This window comes from Electrona antarctica, assembly GCF_951216825.1.
Source record: "Electrona antarctica genome assembly, chromosome: 5".
NCBI classification, from domain to species: Eukaryota; Metazoa; Chordata; class Actinopteri; order Myctophiformes; family Myctophidae; genus Electrona; species Electrona antarctica.
Window position 1 is genome coordinate 52,259,101 of NC_136810.1, and position 26,536 is coordinate 52,285,636.

Below are 26,536 nucleotides of genomic sequence, written 5' to 3' on the forward strand. Positions count from 1 at the left end.
GAGTATTTTTCTTCTGAATTTTCTGATTGTGCCATAATAATAATGACAGAATGCAAGTTCAGAGAAGGAAGAAAGGGTGCTAGACTGCTATGCTACCGTACCAGGAGCTGTATTCATGTTTACTGTTGTGAGTGCGAGTGGTGGTGACTGATATTATCCGATAACTTCTTTGAAATGTTTCGATTGGGATTTAATGTTGTGAGGTTTCACGGCTGCTCTTCAGTGACGCCTGCCTTGTTGGAGCTGCTAGCACGCCAGCCGCTCATCATGCCAAAGCTTTGACGTTTGAGAGGATCATCAGGATTATTATGCAGTCCATATGAAACCTAGCCCCGCTCGGGACCCCCCGGTTTAGCTCTTGTCTTTCGCTACCCCGGAGGGTCCCGTCCCACCGGTGTCATGCTACATGCTAATTACACAACGCACACTGACTTACCGTCGCATATGCCTTTGCTGCGCTGTGTGTGTTATAGTGACATGTTCCAAAATAAGCATATAGGAGCTATAGGAGACAACGGAGACAACTGAACCCTCCGCGAACGGCGCAGAAGCCGTTAAGTATTTTTAATCTTTGTGTGGCCGTTTTTGGCAGCTCTGAAATTCTCTCTTCCTTCCTTCCTTGACTTCCTTATTGACATCCCATTGTACCGCCTCCAGCGCCGGAACTGGCAAGATCAGAGGCAGGAACGTAGGGACTGACGCGCAGATAGGATGTCAATAAGGAAGGAAGGAAGAGAGAATTTCAGAGCTGCCAAAACGGTCACACAAAGATTAAAAATACTTAACGGCTTCTGCGCCGTTCGCGGAGGGTTCAGTTGTCTCCGTTGTCTCCTATAGCTCCTATATGCTTCTTTTGGAACATGTCACCATCATACACACAGCGCAGCAAAGGCATATGCGACGGTAAGTCAGTGTGCGTTGTATAATTAGCATGTAGCATGACGCCGGTGGGACGGGACCCTCCGGGGTAGCGAAAGACAAGAGCTAAACCGGGGGGTCCCGAGCGGGGCTATATGAAACCCTCCATGGTGATACTCAGCAGTGGTGGGGGAAAGAAGTGCTCACATTCTTTATTTAGTATTACTTAAAGGAGCATTCAGTGATTTGGGTGATTTGGAGAAAAAAAACCCGGTGCGCCCCGGTAACAAGATGTGCACATGCATGCACACGCTCTACAGTGGGGGGGAACACGCAACAGGCCAACAGCACGTGCACCAAGGCCCGCCCCCCACTCGATCATGATTGGAGGAAGGCCCCTCTCATCCTGATTGGATGAAGGCTGGCTAACCCTAGAAGCCGTTAATGTATGTTTTGTAATAATAATCAAAATCTACAAACTAGTAACTAAAAGTATCAAATAATTATAGTGGCGTAAAAGTACAATATTTGCCAATGAAATGTAGTGGAGTCGAAGTAAAAGTATTGAGGAAATACTCCAGTAAAAGTAAAAGTAGGTCAACATTGTACTTGAGTTACTTTCCACCACTGCTCAGTTCTTACAATTTAATGTGACAGGAAGTTATTTGTGGTGGTTCAAAGCAGAGTAATATAGTAAGAGAGTGGCGACGCTATAGCGTTGGCTCCTCCCACTGTAACAATGGAATGCGGAAGTGCTCATTCTATCTCAATGGGATAGTTCTAGCCACAGGAGCAATGTTTGGAACTATAGCCCACAGGCTTTGCGGCGAGATCAAAACGTGTCGCTACCATAGAGTATAAAGAAGGATAGAGACTGAACTGGCGCGAAGCTCCGCTATTCATGTCAGTGGAAGTTGCTCAGTGGCGTTTTGAAGCACCCGGAAGAGCCTTCTACTTCCGCCTTTTTTTCGATTTGGGCACCAAAATTTGGTGCCCAAAATGCGGAAGTGCAAACGCGCTCAACGTTAAAGCCCAGCTGCACGGGGTTTCCCAATCATACTTCCACGGGTCCACCTGCAGTCCCTCCTCTTACCACTAGGGCCCAGTGCTTCAACGTTGGAAAGCCTCACTGGCCCCTTGGTGTCGCTACTCTCCTACTCTACACTCTGGTTCAAAGTACTTCCTGCTCAAAGAACTTCCTGTTTAGCTGTTTTATTTTTTATTTTTTTATTGGCTCAGGATCAAACGTCCACCTGCTTCACGTCATCGTGGTGGCTTGACTTCGTTTTTTTTTTTTTTTTCATTGCAATATTTCAACAGTTCTGCTTTATTGTTCTATTACTGAAAGATGATGTTTGCAAAAACAGACGAAAAAAAAAAGAATCAAACCTGGCTGTATCGATGTCTTTGCTTTTGAAGATTATTACATTTTTGCACGTTTTTTATCGTATGCATGTTATGATTATAAAAAGACCAAAATGTTTTAAAAAACCACAACTTTATTTTAGTATTTGGAGATAAAGGATGCAGTTTTAATGTAGTTGGATGGAATGTTACTTCGATGAGGTGACGCATTACACCTCCTCTATATGGGTAATTAAGGGACTAATCTTTTTTGCAGAGCCTGGGAGTTGGGGGCGCTTGTTTTACAGGTTAGGTTTCTGGTCGAAGGACTTCAGTGTTAGGGTTAAGATTAGGCATAGTTCTTGTGAAGTCAGGGTTAGGTTGCATAACACCGCCCTACTAGTTGCGAACGAAGTGATTGCGAACGAAGTGATTGCGAACGAAGTGAGCACTAACTATAGAAGCTGGCCAAAACTGTGTCTCTGTGTGTGTGTGTGTGTCACGCTGTAACACCACCCGCCCGCCACCAGAGGGCAACTGAAATTGGAACGATACAGAGAAGAAATTGGAACGATACAGAGAAGATTGGGAGCAAACCAATACGAACTGAAATTGGAACGATACAGAGGTCTCTGTGTGTGTGTGTCAGACTGCCACAACAGCTTCGTTCGCTTCCCGCGTTTACGTGTCTTACTTGTAGTAGTAGCCGGCACTGTAAAACAAGCGCCCCATCGGCGCCCATCGACTCCCAGGCTGTGTGAAAAAGAGAGTCCCAGTATAATTAAGGCTCATGTTGAAGCTTTCTTTCAGAATCCAAAACTCTTCTATCTCTGAATGCGACACATTTTCTCTTGCTGCTTGTTCTTAATGAACTCTGACCCTTTGGTTGATTGTAAACTGACTCCAGATATGGGTGGAGTTTGATTAATGCTGTTTGTTTATGTTCACTTTTCTATTTGTTGTTTGTTCATGTTTGTGCTGGTTGGGAATTATTTCAGAACTACAATAGTCCTTTATTGTCATCAATGATCAATTGTTTGACTGAAAGGCTCCTTGCTGAAGATCCCCCGACTTCTCAATATAATGTTTCCTATTTCAAATGCTTACAACATACATTTTTAAATATATCTCGTATCATGAAGGTTTGCTGTTGATACTTTGGCTTTTATTTTGCAAAGTATGAAAAATCATTAAACTGTTCCACAAAGACAATGAGCAGTAAAACGAAAAACAAATATAAAGTATGTACAGTTTTTCTTTTTTTTCACCTGCATTCTTTTATTCCTTTTTCTGTTCTGTTTTTGTCGGTACAGAAACATATTTCTGGTTGTTTTACAGTACTGCATGTCCTCTATAATTCAGAAAAGAACAGGATTTAAATCAAGTTGAAGTTGAATACGTAATTTAAGTAGTACTTAAAAGTAATGTTTTTGAGACATTGGATAGTGGCCCTATCTTGGGCACGCCTTAGCCTTTATACCAAAACATCTTTAATTGCCATATTTTACCATCTTGAAAAACATTTTAAAATAGTTCAACTAGCCGATCTGCATCGACATGTTGTGGCTTGTGGATCGGCTATTTGAACCATTTTAAAATGTTTTTCAAAATAGTGACAAATGGCAATACGTTTAGGGATAAAGGGTAAGATATATAGCAAAGAACTTTAGGCCCTGACAGGTTAAAAGTCTCCCTCGTTGTTGTGTAATGTATTGGTGTCATATTTGACCTCTACAGGTCAAATATGACACAAATCGGTGATATGCCTTAACCCATTTTGACCTGAGATCAGATTCTAAAAATGTCTTCTACATCCTGACAGTTTTCTGAAAAAGCTATGTTTCTATGTCAGTCGTTCTTAGATTTTTCAAAAATAGCAGACCTACAAGCTCGTAGATCTGCTATTTTTCAATAGCTAAAGCATAACGTAATGCTAACACCAAAAGGGGTTCCCGCACAAAATGGGTTAAAACGAATCAGTTGCACAATTAATTGATTTTTGAATTGGTGGTGAATATGCACTTTTATGTGGGGAAAATAAAATAGAACATCATCATCGTCATCCAAAGTAAACGCAGCTGCTATACAGAGAGAATGTTCAGTGAGAAAGAGGTTCCCAAAGTGGGGTCCGGGGACCCCCAGGGGTCCTTGAGGCCGTTCCAGGGGGTCCCCAGCAAAATGATAGTTTGGAACCAAATTGACCCTTATGGGTCTGTAACTCTGAGAGTGTACAAATGGAACCAAATGGACCCGTTACTAATGGGTCCATTTGGTTCCATTTGTACACTCTGAGTTAAATTAACATAGATTTTATAATGTAAATTGGGGGTCCCAGAGATAGAAATGTCATTAAATGGGGGTCCGTAGCCTAATGCATGTAAAACTGGGGGTCCTTGACAATAAAATGGTTGAGAATCCTGCTAGAGCCGTAAAGATCTTCTCTTATGGGAGTCCATGGGCTAATTAGTGTCAATTTGGGGGTCCTTGACATGAAAAGGTTTGGGAACCAGTGCTTTAGAGCACTAAAAACAAGTAATGTCATAGGTATGAGTGAGTGTCCAAATAAATGCACGGGATGGAATCTGCTGCACTTTTACACATTAAATGACTACAATACAATACAGTTTTTGAGGGCCTATGCAGCTATTAGTGTAGATTTTCATCTTACACAAACATTAAATTCGACAATGAATGGAGAATGTACGTCATATGTGGGTTAAGTCATGATGATGTACGATGATAAGAGCGCCCCTCACTTCCCACAGGTGTGATTTTTACCAATACTCTGAATCATTTGTTCTGATTGCATTTGCAGCCATTTAAAAACAATTAAAGTGACTGAAAGGAAAGCTCAGCAGTGTAACATCAATAGGCGTTTGTACTAATTTTGCTGATTCACTTGGAGACGCTCAAAATCAGTGATCAGGTTAGGAATAGGATAAGGATTCATTTATTTATCGCACACTGATAGACTAACAATGAATGGGTTTATCGTCTACACCAGGGGTCTTCAACAGGGGGCCCGGGACCCATAGGGGGTCTTCAGAGATACACTGCAGGGGGGGGCTGCCAAATCGTTGTGTGATTAGGGACTTTTTACATTAACAATTTGAACCCTCGCATCCCTATTCTGGGGGGGAACAGTAGCCGAAAATAGCAGATATACAAGCTCATCACAGACGCGTTGTGAAATACCAAGTCAAAAGGTCAAGTTTACAAAGTACTGAGGATTTAAGTCGTTAAATGTCTGAAAAAGTGGTCCCTGATTCATCTCCCTCAGCTAAGGGGTCCTTGGCCTGAATGTTGTAGACCCCTGATCTATACAAAACATCCGTGTTAATTGGAGGAGACCTACAGGTATATCTGGTTAAATGTGTAGTGTACGTTGCAAAGTTAAATTGGCACTTTTTAGAGGACTTTACAGTGTAACTCAAATTCAATAATTGGATGCTTGGACCGGCTTTGTGACATTTTTAATGAGCACAGGATTTTGGATTAAAATGTGGAACATGGAACCTAAATAATACCAAATTATATTCTTAAATCACAATTATGGCACTATATCTGCTTTGTAACGAAATATATATAATGGGAAGTTATTGTTGAATAAAATATTTTCCACTGTAGTCCCTAATATAGTCTTTTGTTTTCAAAATGTGCTTGTGTTTACGTTTCAAACTATCTTAAGCTATAAATTAGACCCTCGAGAAAAACACAGGCAAAACAAATCCTTGATCTTGCAATGAAATATGCAGGTTTTTATGCGATTTTATGAGGTGAAATTGCGGGAAGTTGCAAAATATGAAATGCTATATATGCGAAAAGCTGAAAAAAAGCTGAAAGTTGTGAAATATGCAAAATTTTTATGTGATTTTAAGTGATTTTATCTGGTGAAATATGCGTGAAGTTGCGAAATATAAGTTTCTAAAAAATAAATTGAGCCCTGCATAATCTGCACCTGAAGTGGCTGATTATGCGGTAAATTATGCAATCACATAAACACTTTTTTCTGGGGGTCTAATAAAAGATCTTGCATTGTCAAACCAAAAGACAAAACGCCATCACCGTCTCTGCGTCTAATAATAAGTCAATAAATTGAGAGCTTGCTGTGTGTCCCGTCTTGGCGGTTCTGGAGGTCTTTGTGAGACCCACTACAACCCCCTCCTCTGTCCTCTCTTACCAGGGTTGTGTATACGTTCAACTCAGAGCTGTCTCCCAGCAGTAGATCAATGTTAAAGTCAGAGAATGAAATGAGCTTTGTCCTGGAGGAGGGAGTCCTCCAACAAACGCCTTGTTGAACAGAAATGTAGGTTTCAGAGGCGAAAAATGTCTCTTTAACGAGGTCTAACACAGTGGTTTTCTCAAACATTTTCACGTCAAGGACCCCCAAATTGATGCCTATTTAGGCCATTTGTTTGTTGTTAGATTAGATTTAGTATGGAACTGTCTAACTATAGTCTCTAGTGAAACCTAGATTATTATAATAACTTCAGTGGCTAGAAATGTGTCCAATGATAGATTTCTAGCCACTGAAGTTATTATAATAAATCACTATAATATTCTGGTGACCCTGTTCAAAAAACACAACAAGCTCACAATGTGTTGCGATGCATTGTGAGCTTGTAGATTGGAAACATTTTCTCTTTTTTGAGTGGTGCAACCACTCCTATAGACAGCTATGTGTGTATGTCCCTGACTCCCTGTGTCCCTGTGTCCGAGCACGGAAATAGCATATTGTCACCACCAAGTGTCACTGTTGTGCAGCTTAACACACAGACAGAGGCCAGGGAGGAGAGCTTGTACAGTACAGTACAGTACAGTACAGTACAGTACAGTACAGTACAGTACAGTACAGTACAGTACAGTACAGTACAGTACAGTACAGTACCACTCACTTCAGACAGGTCTGATTCAACGGGTCTCATCAACATGAGACCATGTACAACCGAACCATGTACAACCCAGATTCGGCACAAACAAGGGACTAAATTATTTTCGCTCCTATGCCACCAAAATGTGGAACGCCCTACCAACAGTCACCAACATGGCTGCAATTCGAAACTGGCCCCCGTAAAATCTGAATCCCCCCCCACCTTGAAATGTACTGTAATTCTGCACATTTTTCAATCAATCAATCAAACAGGTAGTGCATTCTGTCTATTATGTGGTGGTTTTTGGACACTGTCAGCTTTCACAGTGCTGTCCAGATACAAGGGTTCAATATCAACCAGTGATTCATAAATGTTTGCCTTTCCACAACTATTTTGCTTGGTTCTCTCTGCATGGCAGTGACCAAAGCCCATATACTATAGCAGGGGTGGGCAACTTTGACGATGGAGAGGGCCACTATATTTCCACACTCACTCCCTAGGGCCATATATTACTGTCGTAGCAAAAATAGCCGATCTACAAGCTCAAAACGCGTCGCAGCGAGCTTGTAGATCGGCTATTTTTGCTATATTCAAATTGAAATCTTGAATTTTTGCTATTTTTGAATTGGAATCCTGAAAATTAACATTTTTATGTCATTTCAAATGCCTTTAATTATACTTGTGTTGCGCAATGAGCTACTAATTTAGACTGAAGTAATTAAAGCGGTGTCATGTTCGCATGTTGTGGAATTGTAAACAGCTGAAACCAATATTATATCAGTATTCTGACATTAACCTGAGGGCCACATTAAGTGAAGGTGGGGGGCCTGGGGGCCGCATGTGGCCCCCGGGCCGACAGTTGCCCACCCCTGTACTATAGCAAGGAAATTCAGGAAATGGAATTTGGCCGGCCGGAGTGTTGTCAAGATTGGATCCGGCACACCAGAGGGTTTTTGCCCCGTTGCCTGGCGAGGGACAATATTGCATGTGACCCAAGAACAAAGACGTGATGCTGAGGCACAATGAATCTCTCATTGACTTTGATTTAGCAGTTGCACAACATTTTGAGTGTACTGTAAGTAATGTGCTGTGTCATTTAGTTTTCTTTGTTAATCCATTTTGGGCGGGAACCCCTTTTGGTGTTAGCATTATGTTATGCTTTAGCTATTGAAAAATAGCAGATCTACAAGCTCATAGCGCGCCACCGAGTGGCGGGCTACGAGCTTGTAGGTCTGCTATTTTTGAAAAATCGAAGAACCACTGACATAGAAACATTTTTTTCAGAAAACTGTCAGGATGTAGAAGACATTTTTAGAATCTGATCTCAGGTCAAAATTGGTTAATTGAGCTTACTGTATTTTTATGCAAGTGCAGACATTCAAAACTATACCTGGCACCTGCAGTACTTACAATACAGTATACAATATATTCACGGTAAGTTGTGATTACTATACTTTTTTTTCATTGCAAAATGCCTTTACAATTAAAGACAATTCTGTAATTACATGCCCTGCATGCGGTGTTCTAAATGTAGTGTCTACTGAATGCTCGGTAGTGTATGCATTGGCTGTGTGTGTGTGATATGAAAGCTTCGTTTGATTTTGAGCAAAGTTTTGAGGTGAATGATTTTGTCAGAAGAGTCAGGTATTTTGTGAATGTAGTTTGACCATATGCAACAGTGGCGATTAACACACAATGAACAAACTAATGTTTGATTCTTATACTGTGGCCATCTGGACAGAGACACAGTGTGGATTGTCCCTGGCCAACACCATGGCACCACGGCTGGGCAACGTGCATAATTATCCAAAATGATAGATCATGTATTTTAATGAACAATATAAGAAAAAATATTTTGAGATAAAGGAAGGGCAGCAAATTAATAATCCAGATGTTAGAGAAATGACCTTCAATGGTATTTTAGTTTGAATCCCCCATCTGACTGGGTGATAAGTGAAGGAGAGATGTCGTCCTCCCCATCCCCAAAAAGATTCTCTTGAGCAAGACAAGACTGCCGATTTCTCAGTGGCAACAAGTTACACACTGGTTGGTTGTATACTAGATAGTCTCCAGGCGTGAGTGAGTGAGTGTGTGTGTGTGTGTGTGTCCGTGTGTGTGTGTGTGTCCGTGTGTGTGTGTGCGCGTGCGTGCGTGCGTGCGTGCGTGCGTGCGTGCGTGCGTGCAATTAAAGGTTAAAAACCAGTACAGTCTGATTGTGTGGGCTTAAAGGAGACAGCGTTGGTTTGGAATTTGAAGTCCGCTGGCGTATACTGAGTCTGACACCAGTTGACATTTATCATTAGAAGGCTAAAAGATGAGCTAATAGAGCACAATAATTCATATTCATAAAAGGGTATTTTTGTAATGATTCCCGGCTCTGCACTTGCCCTCTTGGAGCAGTGTGCAGTCCCAGTTAAGAGTTAAGTGTCTTGCTCAAGGACACCTCGACACAAAGCCAGGGGTTGAACTGGGGACCTTCCGGTTCCCTGACAGCCGATTGACCTCCTGAGTGAAAAAATATATACAGTTTATAGTTTGCGGTCACACAGACATGGCAAATAGCTTGGAATAGAATAACGTGTACATGACAATTAAAATCTCCATGGATCAGATGAATATTGTGTGTAAACTACTGTATATATATGATTGTGGTCCTCATTATTAGATCGATAATGCTGCTCTACCGTTATTCTAAACTTGTTGGAAGTCTCTGGATGAGAGAATCACATAAACAGCTGGAACATAATCTGAAATGAAAATTAAACGAAAGCACGTCCGTCTAGAATAGATAGGTTCTACATATTTAGCACTAGCATTTGCATATTTTGAATCTAATGTTGTTACAGGGGGCTTATTCAGAGGAAATAACATAAATAAACGTGAGTAGGCCTACTATAACCCAGCTTTGCTCTGGCTGATGCTGCCAAATGATTGTTCCAGTGTGTGTCCGAGGGCAGAAGGAGTGGGGGGGACAGGGGCCTTTTGTAGCCCGATGGACAAAGTCTTTCTGTCTAAAAACTGTCTGTCTGTTTATCCGTCTATCTGACTACAGACAGATTCTGTCTGTAGTCAGAAGACTTGACAACAAGCCCAGTCAGTCAGTCTCACACACACACACAGATATTTGCTGTCTAACCCTAGCCTGCTGTGGAGAGAGCTGGCCTGCCTCCGACTTTATTTGAATTCTATTTTGTCATCATTTTTTAAAGAGGGGGAAAGCTGAGGAGATGAAGCGCTGTCTAGGACTGTTGATGATATTTTGGGGGATGTTTGCTTCAGGTGAGTTCATCTCCAGCACTACAAGAATCCACCTGAACAGATATTCTGTCATATTATTATAGTGATAGTAGTAGTAACAGTGAGAAGTACCGAATGTGTTTACTTAAATTTAAGTTGCTATAATAGCCGAATTCAATCGACTACTGAAAGAAGGGACCAGTCTAATGATCCAGAGCTTGTCTACAAACACAAATCGCTCCAATTTAAGAAATACAGATATTACTCACACAACCTGTGAGTCACACAAAAAGCCACCAGATATGTCATTCCTCCCAAGAGCATTACAAGCTTTACCAGAAGTTATAGAAACGTTTTACTTGATGTGTTTTGATGTTCGTTTATTTTTGTATATCATCTTAGAGCAGTCCTCTTGAATTTGTAAAAAAAAAATATATATACATCATAATTCATACTGTTGCAATGTTGTTTTCTAAAACATTAGAAACTGGAAATGTATTGTACTGTCCTGCATTTAAAATCTTATTTGGTAAAAGTATAAAAGTATTGGCATCAAAATATACTTACAGTACCAAACAATCAAACATAAAATTTAATTAATTAATTGTAATTAATGAATGCATTATTGTGCTCTTCACATTAATGCTGCAGCTGGTTGAGTTATGGGATGATTTTAATGACAGTAGCCTACTTTATGTGCTGCTGGTAGATTAACCTATAAAACATCATCATTTAAGTAACTAGTAGTTAAGCTTTCAAATAATTGTTGTGGAGTAAAACTAACTCTCAAATGTAGTGGAGCAGAAGTACAAAGAAATACTTCAAATCACTAAGTATTTTCTTCCTTACTAGTTTTGGCTAATGTTCCCTGCAGAATATGGACGCTGGGGTTCAAGTGGTTAACCTCCTATGACTGTGGTTCATGCTTCGGTTCCTCATCAGACACTGGTTTGTGTTTTTTTCCAGGTGCAGCGCTCCGCTGTTATAAATGTTCTGATTACACGGGTCGCTGTGAGAACGTCCAGGAGTGTACCTATGAAGACTCCTGTATTTCCCTGAGTGAGAGAGGTGTGTTAATCCTGATTTATACTCTTGTCACATCAGTGTCATGGTTAGTCATGGTCAGTATCACATCAGTGTCATGGTTAGTCATGGTCAGTATCACGTCAGTGTCATGGTTAGTCATGGTCAGTACAGTATCATGGTTAGTCATGCATGGTCAGTATCATGGTATCATGTGACTATCATTGTCAGCATCATTTCACTATCATGGTCACCCACGCCTTTTCCCCTTCACTGTATATGTTTTTCCCCTCCTTTTTACCTCCTCTATGATTTCCTGTTTTTAGCTATATACTGTAGAAGTGTATATTTGTACGTCTCTAAATGTTATGATGAATTGCAAATGGTGGACCCTATTGTAAACAAGTGCTTTTATGGTGTCGTCCACAGTTAACAGTTTTGTATTGAGTTGTGCTTGAAATGTACTGTAATTCTCCAAACTGTTAATAAATACAATCAATCAGTCAGTATGATTTCAGTATCATGGTCACTGGTCAGTATGATTTCAGTATCATGGTCAGTATGATTTCAGTATCATGGTCAGTATGATTTCAGTATCATGGTCAGTATGATTTCAGTATCATGGTCAGTATGATTTCAGTATCATGGTCAGTATGATTTCAGTATCATGGTCAGTAGGATTTCAGTATCATAGTCAGTATGATTTCAGTGTCATGGTCAGTATGATTTCAGTATCATGGTCAGTAGGATTTCAGTATCATAGTCAGTATGATTTCAGTATCATGGTCAGTATGATTTCAGTATCATAGTCAGTATGATTTCAGTATCAAAATCATAGTCAGTATGATTTCAGTATCATGGTCAGTATGATTTCAGTATCATAGTCAGTATGATTTCAGTATCATGGTCAGTATGATTTCAGTATCATAGTCAGTATGATTTCAGTATCATATAGTCAGTATGATTTCAGTATCATGGTCAGTATGATACTGAAATCATACTGACCATGGTCAGTATCATGGTCAGTATCATGGTTAGTGTCATGGTCAGTATCATGGTCAGTAGGCTATGATTTCAGTATCATGGTCAGTGTATGATTTCAGTATCGTGGTCAGTCATCAGGGTCAGTTGTGTTGTTTATCAGTGGTTCTAAAAGTCGGGTTTGAGGACTCCCAGGGGTTTCAGTGGGTCCTCAGCAAAACAAATAGTGTGTAAATAGTTAAGCTCTAAGCTCTTGATTTTTTTGGCAATTCAATAATAGAAGATCAGGGAGGACTGGCAAAGCAAGTCGGCCCTGGCATTTATGGTCTTCAGGCCAAAAAGACAAAACCACTCCCACTGAATGTTTTTACATTACATTATTTTTGACCATATAGGTTTACTGTTTAAATAACATCAGTAATAATAGTGTGTTCATATAAAACCAAACAATTGTGTATTTTGATTGTTGCTTGTCAAACGGTAGCCTATTTAATCTGATTGTGAAATGACTAGTTGCATGGTTGCTCCTGTTTGCATCCTGACTAGACCCATTTCAAATAGTAGTAGGCCTACGTGTTTCGTTTATAATAATCCATGCTAATTATTATTATTCATTCATACATGATAGGAATAGTGGCCTAGCTCCACAGTGATCCAGTCACAGACACACAGTCCAAGTTTAAGTCCATCATAGTGCTCGCAGCTCACTTGTCTATCAAATCATCTACTCATTGCCTACATATGCCTACAATTGTTACACGTACATGTAACATAGCCCACTACAGATTCATACTTCGAGAGAAACGCCAACATCTGCGCAAAAGCAGGGCCGCCAACAACTGGGTGCTCCTCCTTCAGGCACAACTGTAACTGAACTCTGACATCGTATGATATGAGTATGGCTTTACGCATCACCATTCACCAAATACGGCCACATCGAATACGGTAGTTAAACTCTGTCTTCATCTTTCTTACAACCACATTCACTCGCAGTACGCAGAAAAAAAGAGCACACTGGCACAGCGGCCAAACAACACAAGCACTGTAACGCACAGGCACTGCATGGCGCACACACCAACATGAACATGATGGCACTGCGTAAAGACGCACAGTACAGAAACTGGCAAACTGCAGCTGCACCCAATGACCCAACGCACAATAGAATAGAATAGAATAGAATAATAAACGACTTGTCCTATACCTTATTGAATGAGCAGATCCGTTGCACCATGTCCCTGGCTGTCCATTTGAATGTGGAAATAAAGCTTCGCTCGTACATCATGCAACTTGACAGTCATTTGACAGTGTTGAGAAGCAGTCAGTGAGCAGCAGCCACAGGCGTTGTAGGAAGAAATAGCAACAGGTGGGAAACGCTTGGTAGTCCTACATATTAATTTGCATCCCATTCTTCAGCAGCAGTGCCACTACTACTAGTTATAGTTCTAGCACTGCTACCTAAACTAAAGAGCGACAACAATACAACACTCTTTTCAGTAGCCAAACGACTTTGTTAGTTTTAAACATTTTCCCGCACCAGCCTCCGAACATTTGGGGTTAAGATTTTATTGTATTAGCGCGCCACCCTCTAACCTACTTTTCTGTTTAGTTTTCTCTTCACCTTCATGTAGAATTCACCTGTTTCACATATCTAGTAATCCCGCCACCTTTGTTTTGAAGTGACGTATTTGTTTACGTAGTAGAAAACCACTTCAGTGGCTGGGGGGGGGGGGGGGGACATAATCTCCGCCTCCTCTCCCTCAAAGTCACTTAATTTGGCCGCAGGTTTACTCATCTGCGAAGAGAAGGCCATATTGGCCCAATTCGATTCCAATGCGTTCAAATGTCCTCAAGCCCTGAACCCTCATTGAAGTGACGTCAGCTGGCCTGGAGTCCATTCATTCATGACACTTATACTTTCAATCACTTTTAAAACTCGTACTGTCCTTACTTACAGACTAGTCAGTGCTAAAGGCTGGGATTGTTTATTATTATTATTATTATTATTATTAATTAATGACTATAAAACATCATAAAATAAGGTGTGAAATTGCCTCTTTCTGTAGCATGTTCAGAACATAGCCTTTCTTATTGCGACCATTAACTATAGAATTGTGCGTTTTTCGTCACTCAAAATCCCCATACATGCAAGCACCGTCACTCAAAATCCCCATACATGCAAGCACCGTCACCCCATACATTGGGAAAGGCCCTATTGTGACCAGGTCTCGTGACATCACTATGACATCATGAGTGATGATAGTAAATCAGGAATCATAGTAAATGCGACCTGCTGTCGCAATTAAGCCCATATATAGAGATCCCTGATGTCATCAATATTAAGTATATGGATATATGTCAAAACCTGTTCTGACATTCCATATGTTGATCCTTCCCCATCCATCCTTCCTCTTCGATGTCTCCCTTTTGACTGATACCTGTCCATTTAAGCTCTATACGGGCTTGCCCCAAAGTTATTTGTGCAGCCGCCACGGCAGCCGGCGAAAACCAGAGTTCTCAACAGGCCCGGAAATTAAGTCCCGGCCCTACTGTACCTGCGCCCTCATCAAACCCTGTACACTCAAGACACTGCCCCCACTGCCACCCTTAGATCTCCATATACGGAGCTGACCTGTTCTGACGTTCCATATGTTGATCTGACCTCATCAAACACGGTACACTCATAAAGATTTGCCTCCAGGTTCCACCCTGGAGGCAAATCTTTCTGGTGATAAAATGGCCACCAATGTAATAAAAAAAGTCAACCAAAGAACAAGATTCCTGTACAGGATCTCCTCACCTCACTGGTCAATCTTGAAGACCCTAACAAGAGCCCTCGTACAAGGTTTCTTCGTCTATGCATGCACCTCATGGTACCACAGCACCTCAAAGGCCCTTAAACAAGGCTCCAGACTTTGGCCTGGGCCGTGGCACAGCGGGTTCGACTCCCGATCCCAACGGCCTTTACTGCATGTCACCCCCCATCTCTCTCCTGTCAGCCTACTTTCTATCCCTCCATAAAAAATATAAAATAAAGGCGAAAGCCACAAAAAACATTTAAAAAAAAGGCTCCAGACTTCCTAAAACAAACTGGTCAGGCTAGGCCTCACTCCCAGAACCCACCTCAACCCTGCCCATTTTGATAGGCTGGAATGGTTTAGGATTGACGACAGAGTGGTCTGGTCTACAAGATTCGCTACACCACCAAGATACCCATGTACCTGTCCAAATACTTCGTTAATGTCAACGAAGTCCACACTAGATCGTCCACACTACAGAAAGTAGCAGTTTTTGTATTGACTTGTGCTTTCATTAAAATATACCCATTCTACATACTGTGAAATAATCAATCAATCAATCAATCAATCAATCAATCAATCAATCAATCAATCAATCAATCAATCAATCAATCCTGTTGGTGATGTCACTAAAGGCCCATATGCAGTTCATTATGGAGGGGAGAATTAGCCTGGCTAATAAGCCAGACCGAATCAGCCGGCGGATACGACAGTGTGATTTGAGTCTGGCTTATTAGCCAGGCTAGGGGAGAATGACTTGTGTAACACAGGCCAGGGTTGAGTGCGACTGTGGGACGGAGCTAAGCCTACACGCTATTTTAATGATTATCATCAATTTATTCAAAAACTAAACATGACCAGCAATAAAGCATAGATAGATATATTGGCGAATGGCATAATTATGGATTTTTGTACATTTTTCTTTGGTCCACTGCTGCCTAATATAATAATTTTGGGATATTTGACATGAACATGTTTGAGAACTATACCGTTGTTTCTCATGCTGCTGTTGTTGTTGTTGTTGTTGTAGGTGGTAAGACCATCCGCCAGTGCATACGATACACAGACTGCGACAACTCTCGTCTGACTCAGATGTATCCCGCCATCTCCGGCTTCACCTACAGATGCTGCAGCAGTAGCCTGTGTAACACGGGCAACGCCGCAGCCCTGGCGGCGTCAACGTCCACAGCCGCCCTGGCTGTCCTGGGGTCAACGGTGGCGTTGTTGTGGGGTCAGAGGTCGTAGACCGGACCTTTGGTCTTGCTCAGTGGTTCGGACCCCCAGTTTGGCATGCACAGACCCCCATAACTCAGAGAGGGTACAAATGTGTCCCATTTGTACCCTCTCTGAGTTAGACCCGTGAAGGCCTATTCATACTCCAGCTTTAGCTGATAAGGTGACACTGACCACCGAAACGGTGGTTAGAAAAAACAGAGAGATGTGTATGAATAGGCCTTAAGGGTTCCTTAACTATCAATTTAGAGGAGGACCCCCTGGAGCCCCCTCAAGGACCTTTAGGGGTCCCCGGACCGCACTTCGAGAACCACTGGCTTGGCTGACTATTAGAACTAATGCCTGGTCTCCACTAGGTCCTCTCCTCACTCAGGTTATCGGTTACAACTAACCACTTGGTCTTAACCAACACCAAGGTATTTCAGTTTGTAGCGCGACTGCTGAATTATTTCTCTAACCTGAACTAAAGCTAGTTTTATTGTATCAATATTGTTGTTGTTATATTAGCTATTATAAGTTGAATAGTAAACACAAGGACACATTAAATGTATTTACCCTCAACCTGGTCTAAATGTTGAATGATGTATTACTGCATTTCCAAAACACTCTACATCAGTAGACATCATTGTGAGATTTCTTTTACATTTTAAGGGAATACTTTGAAAATAAAAAAAATCCCATGCTGGTTTTAGTATTTTGGTAATGCGTTGTTATTGGATTAGAATGAAACTGAGAAGAGACGTGAACAGTTGTTAAAGACTAATCCTCATCAGCTTGTGAAAGGCGTGTAAGCCTCATTATAGAAGAATGACAGTCATTCACACTCATTGAGTTGCAATGAGTTGCATTGAGTTGCATTGGTGTGGTCTACCTTAAAAACAGTTTTGCCCCAACCCGACCCTTTGGTGTGGTTTGGGCTTTAAATAACAATTATGTTTTTTAAACAATATATTTATTGCATTTTTCTTTTTTTTGTACAAACAGACAATACAACAGAACAATACATAATACATCAGACAATACAATTACTTAAAAGACAAAAAAACAAACAAAACAAACATACAGTACATACATATAAATACAGTATATTAAAATAAAATAAGGGCACTTAGACTGGTAACAACAACAGAGTCCTTATGGCCACAAGACCAAATAGCTGCAGAGAATACAATTAAACATTTTCAGTTTCCACCATTAAATAAGATAAATCATTAACCGTAATATACTGGATAAACCGTCCCCATATCTTATCAAACATCTCTTGTTTATTTTTCAAAGTATAAGTGATTCTTTCCAGAGGAAGACACAATGACAGCTCCCTAAACCACTGAGCTTTAAATAACAACTTATACACTGGCAGAAAAATATGAAGTTTCTGGAAACTGAACATAGCACAACACTTTTGTGGTTTTTGGATCATTTACAGTAGGTATAGGTGCTATAAGAGCTGCCTTCCCCTGCACCAGTATGCCGTATTATTATGAACCATTATTTTATGCAGTAGTGTGAACAATGACATAAGCCAAAGGATTTGTTGTGACCAAAATTGGGAGACCCCACACAAAACCACACAGTGAGGCAAGAAGTCCAAAGTACATGTTATTTTATTCCACTATATAACTATAAAACCAGGGCAGTGGAAAATGGGGAAAGGGCATAGGAGGGGAATGCATCAATTAAATTTTCAATATAGGGGGTGGGGGGGGGTCTTTCAGATCGACTATTCATCGATCTTTCCATGCTAGTAAGATGCATAAACCATTCTGTGGGGTCTTCTGTTATTCATACAAAATTTAAATTGGAATAATAAACCGCACTCTTAATTTCCGGTCATCTGCTGGTGCCAAGTTTACAAACAAATTGATGAGAACCTTTCCTAGAGCTTCATCGACATCAGAGAGATTGTACTACTGTTTATTGTTTCATATACTAGTCATTGTGCTTATTTTCTTCTGATCTATATATTTGATTTCGAGCTGATGATGCTGAAGATCTGAAACCTCTCACCAATCCAAGTAGAGGGAACAGACCTAACCTGCCCATAAACTGAACAACTCGCCTACAAGCTCAGCAGGGCCAGAATGAAATACTAAACAACACGTGGAACCATGGAGCCATCAGCCATGGCTGTGCCTAAACCTGAACTGGAAACCTGACATCCCCCTTTAAAGGAGAATTCCATGCTAGAAGGCTTTCTTACCTTTATTTGTAGTTGTTACGCCCCCACCAAAGAGGTCCAGGTGTTATTTTGTGCAAAAGTGCATTATTGGCTATTTCCCCTAATATAAGTACAATGGGGGTTGGGTTTTTGTACTAATTCGCTTATTTCCATCAAAATAAGTAGTAAAGTGTGCCACTTGGGATACTATTTACATTATGAATAGAGGATATACAAAAGAAAATGATTTTTGAGCGATGGAAATAAGCGAATTAGCACAACACCCCAATGCCACATTCAATTCAATTAAATTCATTGAGGGTTTATGGTAGGGGAAATAGCCAATAATGCGCTTTTGCACAAAATAACACCTGGACCTCTTTGGTGGGGACGTAACAACTACAAATAAAGGTTAGAAAGCCTTCTAGCATGGAATTCTCCTTTAAGCATCACTGGGACCACTTCAGAACATTATCATATCCAGGAATTCACATTGTAGACATTACTTACTATACAGTATACCTCAACAAATTGCCTGCAAATAATCCACCTAACCAAATATTGTGGCTTTGACGCAGTCTTGTTTTGTTTGATACGGTTTGATTTAATTATTGTTATTTCCATCATCATATATGTTTTATTAGTGTTGTGTTTTTGTGGACCCCAGGAATACTAGTGACCACATTGTGAACGCTAATGGGGATTCAAATGAAAGAATAAGGAATAAAATGCATTGTGTTTTATGAACACAGGGAGAAATGACAATTATTGGCCCGGTTTCCCAAAGGACACATGGTGGTATGAGGTATGATGTAGCACATGCTCAGATGCCCTCTAGGCCTACCATTGCGTTGCACATCTATGCACGGAATGTCTATGTTCACAGGCTTCTGTGTGCGGCCTAGAGGATGTGCTACACCATACCTCTTACACCATGTGTCCTTTGGGAAACCGGGCCAATAACAATATCAATGTCTTGATGAACCTCATTTAGACAATTCAATTCCTGGTTTATCACAATTGAAAAACGGGTCAAGTGAATGATGAGTAACAATGACGTTTCAACATGGTGTCTGTTGACTTCGTTATCGTTGACCGGGGGGGGGGGCAGGCATATCATTCACTAAACTCTCCAGGCCACTCCTCCTCCTCCTCATCCTCCTCAATCTTCCGGCCAATCACCTCCAGCTGCACCTTCTTCTTCCGTCCATTGTCCGTCTTTGTCGGCTCTACCACCTGCACCTTCTCTGTGTGGGGCGGGGCGTACCAGGGCTGGGAGGCCGATGCGTCAAATGGGACCCTGCCTCCTTTGCGGAAGCCGCCCCTGCCAGCTCTGACCAGTCCCCAGCCCTGCGGAGACGAGCCTCCTCCGCCCATGTCGTGCTGCACTCCCCGTATTTGGTCGAGCTCCTTGGCGCTGAGCGCGGGCATGCGCACCGACACGGTGTTCCCGAACTTACTGTAGTCCACTGAGTAGCGGCCGTCATCCTCCGTGAGGATGGACACGAAGCGACGACCCCACAGGATCTCGTCCGGCGTGTAGGACGTCCGAGCCTGCATGGTGATGCCGGTCGTCTCCACCACACCTTTCAAGCAAACAAATGCTGATCAATCGACTGTCAATCAATCACAACACACGACCACACGTGTCAATCAACCACACCCACTGGCCAATCAGCACTAACGGCCTCAGTGGTAAAACTGTTAAACAACTGTTATACACTAATTATTATATGTATCTATCCTTTTAATATAATCTTATCATGTTTACCTTCCAGTATAATGACAATGATGATACTAATACTGTTATAATAATAATAACGAGTGTAGTGTACCTTCCAGTATGACTATGATCTCAATGTCTTCAGAGGGTAGGGAGTTGGCAGAGACTTCATACAGAGGGCTTCCTCTTTCGATGGTGTGACTTATGATTAAAGGTGACACCAGGAAGATGCCGTTGCTACGAAGAGGATTCTCCACCTGAATGTCCAGCTGACACACCGGGACGACCTCCCCCTCCGATGTCACTGTACGGCGAATCACCTGTAGTAGCAACAACACAGCTTCTGAACTTTAGAGACTTTACAACAACGCACATTGTTACACACACAAGGAGGGGCGAGATCAAATTGCGTTATACACACAACATTAGAGTTACACAGACACAATTGGGGGGGGTAACATATCATTAAAACAAGCAAAAACTGAATAACGTTAACACAATAAATCAATAGTAAAGAGCATAAAACCGGCAGCAAATCAGGCAGAACAATGAGTACATGAATAGGAACACAGAGAGGTTTTAAAAGCTCAACTAAAAGCAATAGTGAAAAGGTGGGTTGTTTAGCTGTGCGTTAAAGACGTCTACAGAGGGTGCCTGTCTAAGCTGTAGCTGGAGTTTAATCCAGGCTGTCGACCCGTAAAATCAGAAAGCTGCGTCACTGTAATTTATTAGTCGCCATCTTTTTGGGCACCTCGAGCAGGCCAGCATTTGAGGACCTAAGAGGGCGGTTTGGGACATATCTAGTCTATCTGTCGTGGAGGTAGGAAGATGCAATATATATAATTATAATTGAGCAGTTGAGACGAATAACAGTCTAAGTCCACACTAATTATCCATAATGTATAAATGATGGATAAGGGGTCAGGACAGCTATAGTTACATGCACAAAGTTAGATTTACTCACCAACTTTACAGACACTTTAGAGTTACACAATTTACACAAATTCATACTGTATTCGGTACACGCTTACAACGTCAGAGACAGACAACTGCAGAGCACATGACAGATGCAATGTTACTATCAGCTCCAGAATGACTAACGCAGCTTCAGAGTTGTTAATACAGCTTCAAAGCTTCATTGACGCATATGCCAACATTTTCTAAACTACCTGTCAGGAGCTGTTTTTAGTTACGGTGGAAACGTTTTGCCAAGTTAAGACGGTATCTTTTACCCTCTTTTAATGTATGGCTGGCAGAATTGACCAACCTGCTGCAAATGGAAAAGATAAGATATGACGTTTCTCTTAAAACGAAAGTATTCGACAGAATGTGGCAACCGTTTTTTTCTCACCTATCATTAACAGGCTGAAGTATGTACTGTATGCACATGAGTGTTTTATTTTATTTTAAAAACTCTTAACTGTGATCTATTGTATAGTATTATTTTAATTTGTGTATGTTTTGTTTTTGTTTCTGTTCTTATTATTCTGTGCTTATTATTTTTCATTTTTCTTTCCTTTGAATGGGGGGGTGGGAAGGGTTTGTGTGTGTATATGTGTATGTGATGTGAATGTTTGTAAAGTATGTCTTGTCTTTAAACCTGAAAATGTATAAATAAAAAAAAGATGGTATCTTTTGTATTTACCTGTAGTTGTATTGTAGCAGAGATGATCATGCTCTTCCTCAGGTCTCCAACTCGAAACATGAACGTTGGTCGTCCGTTTCGCGGAGCGATGACAGCGTTTCTGGAGAAGATGAGCGTCTCGGCACGTCGGTTAGCCTGAGCCGTCTTCATGAACACACAGCCGAGCATGACGGCGTTGATGATTAGACCCAAAATGTTCTGGATGATCAGGACGACGATGGCCATTGGACACTCCTCTGTCACCATCCGACCACCAAAACCAATCGTTACCTGGAGACACAGAGCACTACATGGTTTAATTGAATGGTACATTTGGGATTAATGCTGTATGCATGATGAAGGATTTTCTTGTAACATTAATTTGGCCCTTTTTTATTTGATAAACAGGACAGGAGCCTGAAGAAAGACAGGAAAGGGAGCAGGCAGAGATGGTGAGAGACATGCAACACAGTGGACGTACTGTGGTAGTATAGAGGTATTAGTAGTAGTGGAAGCTCTAGTAACTGTAGTAGTTAAGAAAACCTATCTCCAGTTAGTGAAGAATGCAGCTGAGCAGTCAGACTGTTAACTATAATCAAAAGAGCAGAGCACGTTACACCAATGGGACCTTTGTTGGTTACCTACTGTATTAATTTTAGAATTTATTTCAAGATTGTATTGATTATTTAATTTTTTTGATCAAAGTTTCTTTATTCATTTTTCAAGTCACATATGAGTCAAAAATAGCATACAATATTGATTACTTTTAAGGCATGGCATAGTCTAGCCCCCTCACAGATTATTTAACCCCATATGAGCAAAAGCATAGCCTGAAATTCCCGGGCAGAGCCCTTTTGTTTGGAACAACCCTTTTGGCAATCAATCCTAAAAACAACCAGGAGCCAATGTAGTGAAGCTAAAACTGGAGTAATATGTTCTCTCATCGTAGTTTTAATTAAAACTCTGGCTGCCGTAATTGCAGTAATCAAGCCGAGAGAAAACAAAAGGCATGGATCATCTTTTTTGCATCGTCCAACGACATAATAGGCTCTAATTTATGCAATATTTCTAAGTTGAATAAGGTCAATCTTGATAACATCTTAATGTTTGTATTAAAATGCAATTCCCAACCAATAGTACTACTAGTATTACTAGTACTAGTATGAACAGTAGTCTAGTAGTAGCAGCAGTGTTACTATTACCTGGACCTGAATGTGAAGTGTACCGTAATTATAATTGGCAGTAGACAGCAGTAGTAACAGTAGTATTACCTGGACCTCTATAGAAAACAGGAAGGCGGAGGTGAAGGAGTGAATTGCAGTGACACAGGGTTCAGGGCCCGGGGGACCATTGGGGTCCCGGTTGGCTTCCAGGTCACCGTGAGCGAAGGCCATCAACCACCAGACCATGGCGAACAGTATCCAGGAACACAGGAAGGCAGAGGTGAAGATCAGCAGCGAGTGCTGCCACTTCAGGTCCACCATGGTGGTGAAGACATCCTGCAGGAATCGGCCCTGTGTGACGACACAGAGACGACCGGAAATATAGCACAAGGTCAGACATCTACATACAGAACAATACAGTGCACATGTTATACGTTATCCTTGGTTACATTTTGTACACGATCAACATTTAAATTAGCCTCGCGGACCCAGGCGTTTTGTTAAAGATGGAGTGCCGTGATCTTTGTTTATGAGGGGACAGTATTTCATTAGACCCCTTGGTGTGGTTGTTATGTGCAATGATGATTGCTGATTGCTGATTGCTGATGATGATCACTGTATTAAATAGACAAAATCAACCTTTATCAGGACGTTGGAATACGGCCAATATGGCCATACTGGCATACTAGACATTGTGGTGTCACGTGTAATTTCCAACTCTATTGTCGGTGCATGGAAACTAGGGGCTACTAATATATACTATTCTCCGCCTATCGGGACGTAACTCGGACGGCGCTGAGTCAGGTCTGGTGGCCTTCGCAACGCTCGGCACGGCGACTCGCTCGGCTAGCGCCTCGCTCGGCGGTGCCTCACGTGGCTCAAGGCCACCAGACACGGCGTGCCTCTGTCATTGACATCAGTGACACAAAAATACCATTATCTTCCATCACAATAGGTGATAATGACATACTGAAACAGTGAGTATGTGGAAAATGTCCATACTGGGCCCATTGCATGGTCCTGATGACGGTTGATTTCGCATATTCTATGCACTGAAACAGTCGAATGGGGTGGAAACCTAGACAGCCACAATATCATCCCCTCCCCTAACCCCTCCCCCTTGGCCTTCATCATACAACTACAGCTGTGGGTACTGCAGCTGTAGCATAGGCCTACTTAATGAACTGGTGGGCGTGTCCACATAAAAACAACATTTTAACAGCTCTTACTGTATCTTCAAACGATAAAAGGAGTGTAATTTATGCTAAAGCATTTGGGTAAAACCTGCCCTGCAGAGGATCAGGTGTCAAAGTCAATGGGTTTACTGCATTTGGAGTGTTCCACTGTACTACTGAACAGAATAGAATAGATCTTTATTTTCATTGTAACAAAAGTGCCAACAATATAAATAAGCTAAAACTAAAATACAACAAATACACACAACCATACATGCTCTGTTATTGCACAAGCCCCTATTGCACTTGAAACATGTATTGCCGCAAGAGATGATGTTTTAGCAGCATTGAGTGTGATTATCGCTGTGCGATAGAAACTGTTTTTGAGTCTGTTTGTCCTTGATTTGATTTCTCTGTACCGCATCTACCTGATGGCGAACAGGGAGTGAATGTGTTTTTTTTAGACAGCGGGAACTGTGTAGGTGTATAGGTCTTCCAGTGTGGGGAGAGGACAGCCAACAATCTTCTGTGCCGTGTTAATGACCCTCTGGAGCGTTTTCCTCTGAGCCGCTGTGCAGCTGGTGTACCACACGCATATACAGTATATGTCAATATGCTCTCTATGGAGCACGGATAAAAGGACACCAGCAGTCTCTGGGTGATTCATGTCCATTGCCTCATGTATTCATCTTGCATAATAATGGGGACGCTTTTACGAGCATGCACTTAGTTCATACTGCCTGACTATAAATGACTATATGGTGACTAGTTTCCTTGCAGTGAATAAGATGTGTTAAAAATGGCAAGGGACAGGCTTAACAGCACAAATCCCATCCACCCTCTATGAAATCACACAGAAGAACATCAATCCATGTGCTTCAACTCATGAGGAGAATTACAGATGCGGACCTTCGAGGCTATAGAAAAACCATATCATTAAAAAGCTAGGTCAACTGACAGAAAAGCTATTACTGCTGAACAAATGGCTGTCACGTTGAGTGTCCTTCACTGCCACTGGCGCACTGCCACTGGCATAGCCTGGCTAATAAGCCAGACCGAATCAGCCATTGGCAAAACAAAATTGCGTGATAATACCACCACTGGCATGGTTTGTGGCAACACAATTCATCTAGTGGCTTCATTGCAAGCTTTAGTGAGAGAAAAGCAAGCCAGGTTCTTCACCAAAATACAGCAGCATGATGATTGATAAACTGCAATCCAAAGAGGGAACAATAGATAAGAATAGAACTGGCTGGATGGCAGGTGGCGGTGCAGGACCAAGTTAACAGTGGATAAGGCAATATAAAAATAGAAGTCTGCACACTGTATCTTGGTAAAGCTCCCAGTCAAGGGCCAAGGCTTTATTATAGATTAACGCGTCGACACAGAATCTTCATCGGTTTCGGTTGTCCTCTCATATAGGCTGCGTGTGGACCACTTGAGCAGTGTATTTGTCAATGTAGACTGGTATATCAAATGAACAGCACATACTGGTGTGTCCCCTCACACAAGACATCAGAGGAAAAGTTCACTGATCCCCCCCCCCCCCTCCCTCCCCCCCAGAGTGTATGGACCTGTAATTAGTCCAGTGTTCAAGTGGTGTTTAACAAAATTAATTAACTATAAGCACCACCTGGTGGACACTTGTGTTGTAGCAGTGCAGGAGGTCAGGGTTAGGTTTCCATGCATGGTGGTGAGGTTTGGGGGTTACCTGTTCTCTGATGTTCTTGTGTGCCACATTACAGGAGCCACTCTTGGTGATGAAGCGAGCTCGCTGGGAGCGCGTGCGGAAGCGGTTCGCCTGGGCCTGGCTGGTGGTCTCCGCCAAACGGGTTAACAGGAAACCGTCAAGGAGCAGGCCCTTCCTGGCCAACATCCTGCAGGATCAGGAATCATGTTAATGCAGCTCGAAATTACACATTGACACACATAATAAAATATACTACTTTTTACGGTGTGGCACCAATTAAAGAGGTAATCTAGAAAAGTGCATCCCCTGTATGTCCCTCCAAGTTCTTCCCATATGGAGATTTTGCTATATGAACAGATTTTGGGTCCTCCTGAACCATAAGAGAACATTTGTCAACTATTTAAAAAAGAAAAATAGCAGATCTTTAAGCTCACAACATCGCATTAACACACGCTGTGATTTTGTAGATCAGCTATTTTCCAAAAGATTCCTAATTTTGCTGGGGACCTCCTGGAATTAAGTAGTGGAGGAGGCTGAACAAACAGTCAAAAAAGACACGCACATCTATACCTTTAGGCTGGGTGCTGGATCACATCTATACCTATAGGCTGGGTGCTGGATCACATCTATACCTATAGGCTGGGTGCTGGATCAAAAATAA

The 26,536-nt window shown here is 41.7% G+C and overlaps 2 protein-coding genes across 2 annotated transcripts; one reads left to right on the forward strand and one right to left on the reverse strand.

The window, feature by feature from the left end:
- The first annotated feature begins 10,214 nt into the window (after nt 1-10,214).
- LOC306922768 (CD59 glycoprotein-like) lies at nt 10,215-16,986 on the forward strand. Its single transcript, XM_079500590.1, has 3 exons — nt 10,215-10,352; nt 11,277-11,378; nt 16,140-16,986. The coding sequence occupies exons 1-3, from the start codon at nt 10,301-10,303 to the stop codon at nt 16,352-16,354; spliced, it is 369 nt and encodes a 122-aa protein (XP_079356716.1). The 5' UTR covers nt 10,215-10,300; the 3' UTR covers nt 16,355-16,986.
- Nucleotides 16,987-18,949: 1,963 nt separating this feature from the next.
- On the reverse strand, nt 18,950-26,061 carry kcnj11l (potassium inwardly rectifying channel subfamily J member 11, like; the record flags this gene model as incomplete). The annotated part of the gene is made up of 6 exons (XM_079502379.1): nt 18,950-18,961; nt 19,683-20,086; nt 20,336-20,543; nt 21,869-22,138; nt 23,119-23,361; nt 25,897-26,061. 6 exons carry the CDS (start codon nt 26,059-26,061, stop codon nt 18,950-18,952), a joined length of 1,302 nt encoding a protein of 433 aa, XP_079358505.1.
- Nucleotides 26,062-26,536: the final 475 nt, after the last annotated feature.